The sequence below is a fragment of the Melozone crissalis genome, unplaced genomic scaffold, assembly GCF_028551555.1.
Source record: "Melozone crissalis strain CALT ecotype California unplaced genomic scaffold, PUWL_Pcris_2 ptg000006l_1, whole genome shotgun sequence".
NCBI lineage: Eukaryota > Metazoa > Chordata > Aves > Passeriformes > Passerellidae > Melozone > Melozone crissalis.
In genome coordinates this window covers 11,754,379-11,769,921 of record NW_026535784.1, presented here as the reverse complement: position 1 = coordinate 11,769,921, position 15,543 = coordinate 11,754,379, and the positions used below count along the sequence as shown (strand labels likewise).

The window sequence follows — 15,543 nt, the reverse complement described above, 5'->3', positions numbered from 1 at the left end:
GAATGAGACAGTGTGAGGATATATTAAAACGGGGGGAACATGAGGTCATGATGACTGGTCAGCACAAGGAGCAGCTGTAATAGGAACCTAGCTGCCAAGTGTCTTTATTTTATGGTAATTCATTTGTTGCAATGCCCTGAGGAATATGGTTTGTTTTAGCTGAGCTCTGGAGTGGAATGTGGATCAAGCTGATCATCCAGTCTCTGAAAACATTCTTCACATTGAAAATATTCTTACGTTGCTCTTTGTCATTATTTTCTGCAAATAATGATGCAATAATAATAATAATAATAACAATAATAACCTCTGTAATAACTGAGCAGCTGTACTCATACTCAGATGTGTGACAGTGTCCTTGAATACCCTGGCACTCCAGTGATTTCTTCAAAAAACTTAAGCCAGAGAGCTTTGCTGGTTACCAGTGAGCTATGAAAACATTTCAGCAAAATATATAGAAATGCACATGAGGGGTCCTCAGAAATCTACAATATAAATATGCAGAAAGAGAAAATTCATGGCAGTCATCTTCTTTGAGAAACTTAGAGGGTTTCATATGGGTGACAGAGTCCATTTTAGTGTGAGAGGATTTGACATGAATGTTTTTATGTTTATTTAAGAGGTAAGTACAGTAAAATTTGTCACTGTGATGTGCAGTTTGAATGTAATGCAGTAAATCTATAAACCTTGTCATGGGGAGCTGACATGCCTTAAGTGCTCTCTCTGTCCACAAATGGCCCTTTAGTGAGGTAAAGGGCTGGTGATGCAGGGGTCAGGACAGAGTAAAGTGCTCTCCAAAGTGGCTTTTCTGCAAAGATGTTATTATCTTGTCTACTACCACATTCCAGGCAGACTCAGTCTCTCTCCCTCCCTCTCTCTGATGGAATTCTAATCCATAACTGGTTCATAATCTATCCTCAGAGGTTTTTTATGACTCTCTCAGTTATTCCGAGCTAAACTGTGTTTGAATTGAGTTCAGCTGGTCTCAGCAACAGATGTCAGGTATCGTTAAATAATGAGGGGTCATGTAGGAGAAAGCCAAAAATGTTCGCTCTTTCTGTAACCTTGACCAAATTAATCTTTTACCTGCTGCATATTTTTCAAAATAGTTTTGTATTTTTATTGTTAGTGAAATACTGGGAGTGTGGAATGGGTACACATATACATAGCATATGAATATTGTGGAATTGAGTAAAATTATATTGGGAATGTGTATTTTTCCAGTTTGCTTTTAATTCGTTTTCACCCATTATTAAATTTAAAAATAAGAGAATTGCAAGTAGTGCCATTAATCAATATGTGTCCTGAACTGCAGAGCAAGTAATTTTTATAAGAGGGCAAGCCCCTGTGTTTATAATAAATCAAGTTCATTATCTTTTGAGCTTCCTGATTAAAGTAATTAGTCATTTATGCTGATACAAAGCCACCAGTGAATTCTTTGCTTTGTTTCACAAATATTAAATCTTAACTTGTTTTGTAAGGGTCGTTGGTTATAAACAGCTCCACATTGTGATGTAAATTTGTTGCTTTGTTAGTGGGGAAGTGGTTTCTGCCAACGCAAATTAATACACCAAGCAACTCTCCTGCAGTTGGAAGAACCTGCCTTTAAGTCTGTAGCCTGCAAACTGATTTCAAATGCCCAGTGGGACACAGCAGGTGGGGCTGGGCAGGGGTGGGGGTAACTGGTGCTGAGGGTCTCAGGTCCATGGGCGCTGCAGGCTGTGCTGCCCAGCAAGGCTGGGTGGGCTTCCCCACTTGTGCTGACAGCTGCCCATTCCCACAAACCACTGGGGACAGCTCTGGTTGCTGTCATTTGCAAAATATTTGGGAAGCTGAGAACTGAATGTGCTTTTATATCTGCAGAATGTGGCTGTTACCTGAGGGGCTTCAGTTCAGACTGCCGGTGTCACTCCAGCTGGGTATTAAAAAAGTCATTGCCAAGCAAAAATCAGTGCTTTTGAGAAAAGCATGCATGAGACTGTACTTCTTCCTGGTCCTCTTTAGCTGTTGGTAAGAATAGTCTCTTCTGAGGTAGGGTCAAATACAGCTTAATTTTCAGTATGAAAACAATTGTGGTACTCCAGAAAGTTTCTCTATTTCCAGGCATCAGTTCTAACCAATATGTACTTGGCATCATATTTGTAAAACTTGCCCTTACATGGTAATAAATCCATACCTTGAGAACAGAAGTTCAGAAGTCTCCTGAGTTGTTTTGTGGATTTTAATTAAGTGTGCTTATGCTCACAGGTAGAATGAAGCAGGATGAGCCTGATAATTCCAGTGTAAATCTAGCTTTTCTTCTGAGTATCAAGTGTAGCAGGACCTGTGAAAATATAACATTAGAAAGCCTAAGGACCTCGGCTGCAACTCTTACTTAAAGAAAACAAGTCTTTTTTCTGCTTTGGTTTCTTTGTACAATTCAAATTCAAGGGTAATTGTAAGCCTCCAAATTATTTCTTTTCATATTAGATTACATCCTTTAGGGTTAAAATAAGGGAAACCTTTCCAGCAGTTACTTTGGTCACCTGCTGTGCAAACTAATAATGCCATGCTAATCTCAAAAGGACTGTCAGTCACAGTCACATTTGAATTTCAGTGTTTCAGGAAGGAGACAATCAAGGGAGGGAAATTAGCTGAACTAGTGCTGTGTTGTACTGCTTGATTTTAAAATCTACAGTCAATCAAATACATCAAGAATGGAAGGTGTGTTTTTAAGGAGGTACAGATTTGTTTACAGGATTTTTGGTGAATTTTAATGATGCAATATCAATAAGGAGACAGCACCATAGGTTCTTTTTTCTTTTAGCATATACTCCAGTGAGAAATAAGTAATTTCATATGGGGTGAGGATTTGAGAGGTTCAGCTTGTAAAAGAGGGTAATTGTGACTAAGTGCAGGTTAAAACATGAGCTCTGGCATTTGTTTTACTCTTGTTAGTGATGAAATACTGCACCATGTTCACAAGGAAGCTTAAATGTGCTTTAGAGAAACAATTTTCATATGCTAGGACAAAGAAAATTGTTCTTTTCACGGATTTATAATCATTCTGGCATTTTCCACACTAAAAGAAAAGATGGGTTACAAGAAGTTGTCTTGAAGGATGAACACTGTAATTTGAAAAGAAAATAGGTTCTAGTGACTGTTCACCACCTGGATATTAATGTAGGCAATTACCAGGTCTTGCCTTTCAAACATTATTATGTTAGAGCAAGAAAAAAGCCTATATTGTATTTTATATGACCTTTCTAATACTATATATACACATATAGATTTGTGTTATTTTTCTCTAATTCACCAAATGTTTCTTATGTGTGGCTCAAGGCATTTATTTATTGCAAGGCTTCAAGCTGTGGTAAGCAAGGTCATAGATTAAGAATTGATTTCCACAGTTGCTCTAGCATACAAACTAAATTTCTCTTGGTTAGTTATAAACACTACAGCTGGGTATAAATTCAGCTTTTCAACAGCGTCTTGAAAATTAATGTTAAAACAAATGAGAGAATACTCTGTATGTATTGCATGTTTCATTTAGACCTTCAGCTAGAACTTAAGGAAAACAAATTGGTTTTTTGCTGCAAACTGCTAAGTAAAACTATGCCAATAATAAAGACAGTGGGTTTTTCATTTCACTTATTTTTTCTTGTTATGACTTTATTTTTTAATTCAGATTTCCTGTACAGTTTCCATCAAATCATGTTTTGATCAATATCTTGATTAGTTCTTTTTTTTTCCTATATGCTTCTAGAGCCATTGCTAATTGCAATAGGAATGTGGGTTTCAAAATTAAATTTAGCTTATCTTCTTTGGAAGCAGACAGTCCTAGAAGCAATAGAAAAATCCTGCTGTTTTATTAGCATTGTCTCTAATGTGAAACACGTGATTTTTTAAACTGAAGACTGTACTTAGACTGAACTAAAAATTCACCTTATCAAGGAGATGTGTTTTGGGGATGTTTTTATGGTTTTCTTTGTAGGTTGTTGTGTTGGATTTTCTTTTAAGGTGTGCTTTGTGTTGGTAACAGTAGTAGAGTTAACTGTATGCAGAAATCAATTTGTGTAAATGTCAAATTCGCTCTTTCGTGAATCTTTGCAGCAATACACAAGTTCCTACTGACTATGCAGTAAATCTCAAGTTGGAGAAATTGTCTTCTTAGACACATCTGTAAAGAAAATATTTCTGATATAATGTCTTGCCCTCTGTTTTTGAATTAGTATGCCTAGAACACAAACAATGATATGCAGTTTGTTTCCAGATCATTGTCAACATCATCAGGTGGCTTTAAAAAACACTATCTTGGCCTCTGCTGTTTCTGCATGTGCCATAGCTACTGCTTCTGCTGCTAGCAGAGAAACCAAGATTATTTTTCTAAGATTACAGAGGATATTGTGTCAGCTTGATGGGAATTGTTTTGCAGTGCACAGCCCTGGCTTTACCTTATGGGACTGGCCCACAAGGGAGTGGTGTGGCCAAGGTTTTGTGGAACTCTGTTGTGCCGAAACAATGGCTGAATTGCAAATGCTTTTGCACATTAGTGCTTGAACTAACTTTTTTCACAGTGATCACAATATGCTTGTAAAGAAAAGCAGTTGGAAAGTGAAGTACTGTGTGATAGGAGCAGTAAAACACTTTGGTGAGTAAAATAGGTAAGGATTATATATATTATGAAATACAAAATTTATTAAGGAAAACGTGTGTGGAAATGAAGTACCTCAGAAATCACTCCTCTTGCCAATTCAGATGGATACTTTTGAGGAATGAGGCTGTGAAATTAATCAGATCTTTAATGATATTTATCCCCTCCCTGAACTGTATTTTGCAGGATTAGAATAGTCAGATCTCCTTTCATGGCTGATCCCAGCAAACTGCTTAGCACTTGACCATATTTTGCAAAATTTTGAGTGGCAGCTTATTTGAATGTATTGGAAAGAGAGGATTTTGTCAGTTTTTAAAATATCCATGTCTATAACAAACTTCCTTTTGACTTCGTTGAGATTTCCATATAGAGATACCTCAAAAAATGCAGCTTTGTGGTGAAATACAGTGAATCAATTCAAATCAGACTTTCTCAGAATAATAAAGTCTCACTGAAAGCCTTCTTAGGCAGGAATTACGATTATCAAGTCTGGTAGTCAGGGAGGCTTGTTGTTAGTGTATTACTGCGGGACAACTCAAGCATGGTCATGCCTGACTGAATGCAAGATTTATGCCTATTTCTAAATTGTAGATCTCTCTTTTATTTTAAAGAACACTGAAATATGTATGAAGAATTTTGGTCTGATTCATTAACTTTGAATAAATTCCTACAACAAATGAGTGAAATGAAGAGAAAGGAAAAATAACTAGCTTAACAGGACTCCTTGTGTGAGGTTGGCTGCCTGCAGAGACACAGGACTTATAAAGAGAGGTCACTGATAATTCATTGTAGATCCATTTGATGGTAAACTTTTACAAACATAACCTTTTCAGGAGCAGATATGACACTATCCTCTGAGAGATTTATAGGCAGGAGTTGACTGTGTGCACCTGAGGAATGTCTGTCTAGCAGCAGCCTAGGAGTTTGGCTTATGTAGGAACCCCTTGTGAAAATTCTGTTTGAAAAAGTGCACCCACAACATGTATTTGAGACTACTGGGGTCTTTGAGTTAGCAGAGAGGTGTGCTGCTGTAGTGACTTAGGCACCCAAAGGTGGTCTCCTGTGTGGAGAGGCTGAGAAAATTGAGATTGTGCAGCTTGGAAGAAAGAAGGCTCTGGGGTGACGTCGTTGTGTCCTTCCAGTACTTGAAGGGGGCCGCAAGGGAGCTAGAGAGGGCGTTCTGGCAAATATTGACAGGACAAGGGGTAATGGCCTTGAAATGAAAGAGGGAAGATTTAGGTTGAATATTACAAAGAAATTATTCTCTGTGTGGGTGGTGAGACTCTGAAACAGTGCCCCTAGAAGTTGTGGTAGCCTCATCCCTTGGAAGCATTCAAATACAGGGATAGGGCCCTGAGCAACCTGGTCTACTAGAAGGTATCCCTAGCCATGGCAAGGAGGTGATTTTCAAGGTCCCTTCCAATCCATACCATTCAGAGATTCTGTGACTTGAATCTTCCCTTCGCATTTTAATTCTGGCATATTTGTTAACTCAGCACTTGATTTGAAATGTAGAAAACTGTGGTCTTTCTGACTTGAATTGGAGAATTAAACTTGTCAAGTTCCCTGAAGATTTAATGTGTGCAAGTATAAATATTCTTATCATACTCTGATTTTTGCAACACATTCATATGCTGTTATCAAAATACATACACTCCAGTGGTAGTATTATGTTACATTAATGGGGATTAATACTGCAAAATCCAATATCTGCAGCCGGAGGGTGAACCACATCATTTCAGAAAGATCAAGGGACTGCAGTCATTTACATTTCATTGGGCTTTCTTGTATGCATATGCAGTTTCTCTGCACCCCACTGTACAGCACTTGTAGCCAGGCTCTGGTCTGAAGAAGGTGACTAATGACAGTAATTATCTATTGCTCTTTCTTCTGCACATCTGCTTGGCAACATAACTCCTTGGCTTGGGTTAAAACAGTGCTGAAGCTTTTTTAACTACTCTGAGGGAAAAAATATGTGTCATGCAAGGATTTATGCATTCCCCACTTCATGCTTCTGCCACCTGTGCCTTGCTCTGACATGGGTGGTTCTGTAAACCACACTGAGGTGGAAATTGTGCACAACTGGTCTTGCTGAGCCTCCTTCTATGTCAAGTTCCCTCAACACCAGAAATGTCTTCCCTAAGACTTAAGTAGACATGTTAATTGGTTTTTTCCCCTCTCATGACAACATTTTCACCAAGGACCAGATGACATCACCAAGTGATGGTCGGCTCACATGTGGCTTCGTTCTGCTTTGATGGTGGGAAATGGGACATACTGTATGATCTTAGTAGGGAGAAGGATTTGAATGAGCAAGATGATCAAACAATGAAACTACGTGACCAAAGGAGCCCTGTAATGTAGGTTTCAAATGCTATGTGCTTAAAAAGTAGCAAACTTGTTGCTGCATTGTTCTAAAAAAACTTTACTCATACCTCATTCTTCTTTGCTTTTCTGCTGTGGAGTTTTTCCCTTGTGGAAGGGCTGACTTAAAACATTTCAGGTTTTTCTCTCTGTTGTATTAGGGGTAAATGGCCAAGCTTGAGCAGTTCTTTACTAAGAATTTCACCTCTGTGGTTACCCCATTGCTGTGATTACATTTCAGCAGCTCTGCATTCCAGAGCTGCTTTTTGCTTTCAGATTTTGCATCCTTTTGCTTTCAGATTTTAATTAAAAGTTTTCATAGCCAGAGAACAGAACAATAGGAGTTTGCTATTGACTAACAGTGCCTTCCCCCACCACCCAAAGGTTCAGCTATGAGTGAAAGGCTATTAAAAGCAATATTGGTGCAAATATTGCTAGACAGCTAGCATGTAATAAAGAAAAATTAATTTGTTTCACAATGAAATGTATATAAAATAATAAATTATTTAAAACCAGGTTTTCTTCTGTTTATCTTCTTTTAATATTGGTTTTCCATAAAAATAATAACAGTAATTTTGTCTTTTGAATTGAATTTCATTTTCAGTTACTGTGTTAGTAATCTTGCACTAAAATGCTTGTATTTTTCAGTGCTGATACTTAATTTTAGTAATCAGTCCTTATGCCTTGACTGCTTGGAATTTAGTCTTTTCTACATGTACAAGTTTTAAAAAAGGCATGCAGACTTCATTTAGTTAATCAGTATAAGGCAGAAAGGGATAAGACACTTGATGGATTTTTCATAAGGACACACATTTTTGTTTACAGACATGTGAACACATTAGGTTGTACAACAGCTGTATCTAAGTAGATGTAGAAGTAGGCATTTATGCTGGGCATAGATTAATTTTTTCTCCACATACGCAGGCATAAAGCTGAGGAAAAAATGTATTATTTAGTTTCTAGACAGTGCACAATGTCCTGTGGTCAGTTAGTTTATACATGTTTCTGTATTACTGTGCAGGAGGACTGTAACTCATCATAAAACCCCAGATCTGAGCAGAATAAGATGACCTTTCCAAAAGCAAACTTGCAAGAAAAGTTCTTACATTTGAAAGCCTGTGGTTGACTTTTTAAAATGACGGTTAATTGTTCATCTGACCTATTTGTCTAGAAAAAGTAGTACTAAATCCTGTGACATTGGCAGTAGAACTTTGATCATGGGAATCCAATATTCATTGCTTGAGGGCATTTGCTCTTATAAACAGGAACTGTGATTGTTAATGTTCTTCTGAGTATCCTAAATCAGCATTTGGAGCTAAATATTTCAGGTGTAAATACACAGCCAGAACTTCATACTATTACTGTTGCATTCCATTCATTTATTTGGTAAGTATTTTAATATTTTTAAAATAAGGAGCATGGATTTCTTTTCTACCAAATTTTTGCTATGGATACTTCATCACTGGAAATCTGCATGATGGTGGATCCTTTCTGAGTCTGTGCTCTTTGGCAAACTGCAGTAGCCCACCTTCTGAAGAACACACAGGTGGGTTTAGAAGAACACCTTGAATTCAAGGTGAAGAAGAGGCAGCAGCAGTGTAGGATGGCTGTGCTACAATTTTCCCTCCGTTGGAATTCTGCTCAGTGTTTCACAGTGCCATGCATGCTCTGTGACATGGCCTACACCTCCACTGGCTCAAGCAGCAGAAAATCAACAAAAACACAGAAATGCTGAGAGAGATGCTTGAAGAAGCTGAAGAAACAGAGTTCTTCTGGTGTGAGACTTCTAGGTATGCTCTTCTTTTTATCAACACAATGACATAGTGCTTGAACTATTGATTTTCTTTTACTTGATGTCTGAATACAGATTTGTTTATAGTATTTCTTGTTTTCTTGTGATAGGAAGCTGAAGGAGACAATTCATGTTGAATGTAGGGCAGTCGATGTTAATAAAAATTTTTTTTCCCTTTTCCACGCCTTCAATAAGACACAGTTGCATGGGACAGTTTGAATGCTTTCCTAGTGATATGGAAAAGCAAGAGAAAGCCACAGACTTGCAAATAGAAATTAGTTGTTATTTGCTCATTCAGAACTGGCAAGGAAACAGCTAATATATTGCTCCATGACTGGCTCATAGAGTTACTTATGATACCTGAACAGTTTTATGTATCACGTCACTCATATACTTGATCATTGTTCTCTCATGTATTTTCTGTTCTTAGCCTGAGTTCATTTGTGGCAGAGAACTCTTTTTGGATGCATTTTGGTTCCTGTTTTCCTTTGTTTCAAAAATAACCATACTGTAAATCTTATATTTAGACGAGCATTGGAGCTCATTCTTGCTTTGCTGTCTAGATCATGAACATCTGACACATGACAGTTCTTCACTCACTGCAAAACTAATCTAGTAACTCTATGCTGTTCTGATTGCTTTTTGTCTGTTTTTGCCTCTCAAAGGCACTAATGTGAGGGTGTTTCCTGACTCCTTAGTTCTTGTTTTAATTAATTGACAGTTATTTCTCTTTTATTCAGAAAGAGAAGGTGCTGGTAAAAACTACTGCAAAGGACAGTAATAGTAAAAGAATCAGCTATTTGGGTTCAATTTAAGGGAAAGGAATTTTTCTCCCTTATTGTCCTTCTCTTAAATAAAACATGAGATGGGTTTATTCTTTTGTCTATACCCATCTTTACACTTTCCTTCATTATACTCATGTGTAAATCAAATCCATTGCTAAACTGAGATGCTCTCTCTGCTGTTACTTAACATAACCCTAGGAGTTTAAGAAGATGAACCCACATGAACTGTGTGTTTTCAGTCTGTGTAGTTGTTTGCAAACTGCATGTAATTTAGTTTTACAGTACTCACAGTGAGCCAGAGAAGAGCTGATCATGTGGATATTTAGTATATTTCTCCTAGTCCTGTCAGGCCATGTGGATGAGCATGAATCTGTGCCGAGGCTTTCCACCTTAACAGGGTCCTGCAATTTGGGCTGATGTAACCTCTTTATATTGGGTGAAGGGTTTGATCTGTGAATCACCATTGAATTTACAAGGGAAAAGGAGCTCAGATACCCCCTGAAGAGACAGTATTGATATAAGGAGCTGCAATGATGGATGTAGAACTAGCTGACACACAGTCTTGAAAAGTTGAATTTTTAAGGGAGAAATTAAATGAAATTAAATTAATCTGTTGTATACCAGAGGTGGCTCAATAGCTTTGTTTTTGTTTTTATTTGAAAGATATCACTTGCTGGCTGCAGAGTGGGTGGATTCATCTTCCTTCTGGAGCCTGAGCAAATCACTCGAGGAAGATCTTGCTTTCTGCTGCATCCCAAAGACCATATGGAAGGGGAGAGCATCTGTGAGGTTGATTCTGGAGATGGACTGGGAGGTAGGGATGCCTGTCACTTATTTTTGTGTTCAACCCAGATGGCTGGTTACAGGAATCCCTTATGACAATGGACCTTGGAATTTACAAAAAAGCAAATGTGATAAAGCTGTCTACAGGTCATTGATTGTATTTTGTCACTTTACAAGCAGTGAATAAAAGTTTTTCAAAAGAGCTGTGTCTTAGAGAAAGTGGTACATATAGACAATCCATGTTGTGAGTGTTGTTATTTAGTCTGAGATGTCCCAGAAATAATACAAACCCTAAATACCTACAATAAAAGTAAAACCTTTTTTCTTTTTCTTTGTTTCTCCTTTTTTTGTGTCTCCTGCACTAACTGTATTGCACACACTGTTTTGTTTGTGTTTTTTAACTGGACTACAGGAAGCTGAATTACATGATACTGAATCTTTCCTCTATACTAGTGACCCATGTGTACATGTAGACTTTTCAATGATCTAAAATAGTCTTTGTTCTTATTTAGCTACAAGTTCTACAGGTGTCCTTTTGTAAATTAGCTCACTTCATTGCCGTGGTTTATAATTTTTATAGTAGGGTGACAGACTTCTCTGAAAAATATTTCTGCAGGGGAAATATATTTGGGTATAATGCAGGGGATCTTTGACAAGGTGTTTGGATAGACTTGTCTGTTTTAAATTCCTGGTTTAACACAGCTTCTTCTGAGACTAACCAAGCAAACATCTTTAGTTTGCAGAAAACCTTGAACTGCCTAGGTCAACTCGCTGTTGAACTCAGAAATCTAAATATTACAGGAAAGAATGAGGCTCTACATTAAAAGGTTGTAATAACATAAGACTCAGCATGCTGCACATCTGTTTATTTGTTTAGATGTTTTTCTGTAACTGCATTATAATCATGGAGATTATTTTTTGTATGAGTGTACTCTGCTTGTGCTAAGATGCCTTTTTTTGTGTTTAATAGTTCTGTAATTTTTTCCTGGCCCTTGATGTATCAGCAGTACTGTTTAGTAGGAGGAGCAGTTTCCAGAGTGTTACCACTGAGTTTCCTTCACACAAATGAGTTGCTTCTAGACACCCCTCAGTTAGGCTGACATGCAGATATGTATTCCTAAACAGTTTACCTTTTTTTTTTAATAAAGAAACTGATGGTTCAAGTTAGTTTTAATATTTCTGATAATACTATTAAATAATTATTTTGTTATAATAATAATTTTGTCATAATAAATTGTAACAAGAGCAGTGGAAGTATTTAGGCTCAAAGGATGCCTTTCTGCTAGGCAAATGAAGGGTAACAGAATCTTGGCATTGTCTTCAACATTCTGAGCCATTTGTGTTGCCCTCTCCCAAGTTTTGGAAAAAGCTGAGGCCATTTTTCTGCTGGTTACTCTTGAGCACTAGTTTAGGCCTTACCATTGTGTACTTCAGTCACTGGACCTCTGCTGCATCTTTGTCATGGCTTTCATGCCAATTTGAGCATGGAGGAATTGTTTCAGAGCTGAGGTCACTGACAGTTTTGTATTCTGGTCCTCCTCTCTTTTCCCAGACTCAACTTCCCTCTTTCCTTCTAACTTGCCTGCCACTTTCTGCCCTTCTGAGCAGAGCAGGGGGAATGGGGAATGAGTTACTCTCGGTCTGTCACATGCCATCTCTGCTGCTCCTTCTGCTTTTGCTCTTCCCATGCTCCACCCACTGTGAGGTCCCATTTAAGGAATACAGTCCCTCATGAACTTGTCCAACACAGGCCCTTCTCCACTGCTTCAGTATGAATCCTTTCCATGGGGTACAGTCCGTCAGGAGTGTGCTGCTCCTCCAGGCTACAGTTCTGGCCTGAAAATCTGCTTCTGTGTGGGCTCCCTGCATGGGCCATGTGTCCTGTCAGGAGCCTGCTCCAGCCTGGCTCTCCATGGGCTGCAGTTTCCTTTAGGGCATCTCCTCATGCTCTGGTTGGGTGTTCTCCGTGTGCTTGCAGGGTGGATATTTGCTCCACTATGGACTGCATCAGCTGCAGGAGGACAAGCTGCATTGTCACAATCTTCTCTGTTGGCTGCAATAGAATTTCTGCTCTGGTGCCTGTAGAACCTACTCCTTCTTTCTTCAGTGACTTTGGCGTCTGCAGGGCTGGTTCTCTCATTTCTCTCTTGCAGCTGCCAAACAGGTTTTTACCCTTTCCTAAATATGTTATCACAGAGGTGCACTGGTGTCACTTGTGGGTGCAGCCTGGGACAGCAGTGGGTCTGTCCAACACAGGGCAGCTTCTGGTCTCTTCCCACAGAGTCCCCCCCTGCCAAAACCTTGCCCTGAACACATACTCTTGCAGTAATTCCAGAGCAATATACTTCTTCAAATATATTCCTTATGGATTTGATGCAGTTCTTAGAGGGTATTGACATTAAGTGACTACTTTGATACATTCCTAAAAGTGATCACTAAATTAGGCATTGTAAAATTATCTGTATTTAGAGGTGTTTCTTTAGAAACCTTTAATCCTTTTAGTTATGGAGTGATGTGACCATTAATTAAAACTGAAAATCAAGCTCTGTTACTGCTCTACTTCCATTACTTGATTTTTCAACATTTAATCCTATTTGTTTTGCCAAAGATTCTACCACATATTGATGCATATGTGGAATCAATACCATGGCACATGTTTTAATTTGCTGTTTAAATTGTATTTTAATAAGAACCTGAAGATTTGCTGCTGCAAAAAAGATATTACAGGGAGGAGACTGGGGAGGGGTAAAGTAATTTCTGTGGTTCTATTGTGTTGTTGATATTATGCCAGATCTGATTTTGGCCTGGTGTTTTCACTTGTAGCTCTTGTTCAAGCAAAAAATCCTTCCTGCATGTTAGCAAGGCTGCAAGCCGGTTGCTATGGTATTCAGCATTCCTTTTTTTATTTTTAACCAATCGGCTGGCTTTTGTAATGACTCAGCCCAGAATAAGAAATTGGTCACATAGGCTGGAGCTGTATCAAAAGAGCAAGTATTTTTGGCTTGAAGAATCTGAAGAGGTTGGGAGAATGGCAGAATTTGAGTTTCAAGAAAATATCACAATCTATGTTTATGGTATATATTGTCGTGTGTAACTAAATGCTTGCAATGGGAATAAAAGGCATTTGTTCTTTTCCAGGAGGATGGTAAAAATTGAATGACTGAACTAATTTCTCTGTAATGTTTTATCATAATTTTTATAATTTCTCTTTATTGTTTTATCACCCAAAGGTGTCAGTAATTCATAGCTAAAAATCTATTAGTTTTTAAAATTCTGTGTCCATGTTTGGCCGCTTTTCATTGTGTTACTAAGTGGTAGCGTGTTTCTGACAGGGTGTTGTTTGCTCATAGAGAATTACCAGACTGCTGCTTGTCTGCTCAGTTTTAGTGTTGCTGTTTGGCTAATCAGAAAATTCTGGACAACTGCTAGGTAATCTCTAAGAATCTTAAAGTTCTAATGATGCTGACATGTAGCTGGCAGTGCTACAAGAATAAAAGAAAGACAAGCTAGAGAGGGAGATATTGTGATAGTTGAACTATTGAAAAAAGGAAGGTAGACTTTTTTGCTGGTCTTCTGAAGGTTTTAAGCTTCTTGGTTTGAAGGTGAGGTAGTTCTCCTACCCACCCAGGCTGCTATTGTATCAGTAGGACAAATAAAAGACAGAGCTTGTTTTATACAAAGCAACTTACTGCTGAACTCATACCTATATCCAAAACGAAACAATGAAACTTTCAGATTGCAGTTTAGAAATTACATTTGTAAAAGATGGTGCTGCATACTAAAAGTCCATCAAGGACTTTTGTGTGATGAGTCTGTGGAAACATGTATTTACACATGGAAATAACTAGACAGACAAGGGGTTTCTTCTAGGAATGGTTTTTTCCCTGTGTGCTCTGTACAATAGAGGGGCACAGTCCCTGTGGATAGCAGGATATTCTGAAGAAGCCTTTGCCTTTTCCTCCCAGAAGTGTCATGAGAGCTTTTGTTTGCTCTCCCAGAGCCTTACACGCTACCCCTTCATTTCTGTATGCAGGTAATAATGTCCCACTGTGGAGTAAAATGCTGGCAATGAATAATGATATCTCTGCTCTTGCTGTGAACAAAACCACCTCCTAGTTATCAGGGGTTTGACTAAGAAAAATAACTAAGGGATGAAATTGAGTCTTGGAGGGGCTTTAAACGATGCTGGTAGAGACTATGAGCTTGTAGACATCTGTAAAAGCTCCATTTCAGTATTTGAATTCCTCACTGTCAGTGGACACCCAGCTAAACCTCATTGTCCAGAATAGTAAAGCAGACTGGTAAAGCCATCATGATGTTCAGGAAACACAAGTTTCCAAGCATGTGGTACATGACTTGGCAAGAGATCAAGATGAAGATTTGCATCAGCTCAACAAACAACGAAAAATCCAGCTCCCAAGATAGTACCAAAAACCCCAAAGCAAAACCAAAACAGACTGAAAACCAGCAGAGCTTAAACCAGTCATGTTACAGCAAACTAAAAGGAAAAGTGAAACTCTTCTTTGCTTATAATATGGAGTAAGTGTTAATCTATTGCACTGGGATTCTTCTGTCCTAATAAGTAGAACATGGATTGAACCTCACTGATTGTGTAGCTAAGCAGGCTTAAGTATTTTTGGGTCTGTTAGTAATTTATATTTATATGTTATTCTTTGTTATATGTTATTACATATAACATATATAATAACATCATTAAGAACAAAGAACAAAATAAATATAAATAAATATATATTTATATATTTGTATATACATTTACATGTTATTTGTATATGTTGTTCTTGTGTCAAATCTATGCTTTAAAAATATTCATAGGACAGTCTCCTAATGTTTTTGAGTGAAGCAAAAACCCTAGAAAAGTCTGGGTGAATCAGCAAATATATTTTGAGTTTATGGGTTTGGATGGTCAAATTTAACACATGTGGTGTTTCACATTTGTTTCTTGCCATTGGATGCATGAGTACATAAAACCCTACACCCAGGAGATGGTTTTTAAGCATGCCCACTTTTTACAAATGTGTTTTTAGTGACTGAGTTCACTGATATTTTATCTTCTGATACTTACAGTTGAGATTTTTATTGTTATATGAGCTTTTCATTGTTTATTAGTGGTTTTTAACTTACTTTAGAGAACTGTATTCCAAGTTGCAAGATACATACAAATGACCAGC

The 15,543-nt window shown here is 37.9% G+C and overlaps 1 protein-coding gene across 7 annotated transcripts in view; it reads left to right on the top strand.

Annotated features, from left to right (window-relative positions):
- PPP2R2C (protein phosphatase 2 regulatory subunit Bgamma) overlaps nucleotides 1-15,543 on the top strand; it is a 131,461-nt gene that overhangs the window by 28,932 nt on the left and 86,986 nt on the right. For 2 of the 7 annotated variants that reach the window (XM_054292796.1, XM_054292774.1), the window contains one exon: nucleotides 10,235-10,385. The exons of the other annotated variants lie outside the window; for them this stretch is intronic. In XM_054292796.1, coding sequence (XP_054148771.1) covers nucleotides 10,337-10,385 — 49 coding nt within the window. In that variant the 5' untranslated portion in view covers nucleotides 10,235-10,336. The remainder of the gene's footprint in view (nucleotides 1-10,234; nucleotides 10,386-15,543) is intronic. 7 annotated transcript variants of the gene reach the window in all.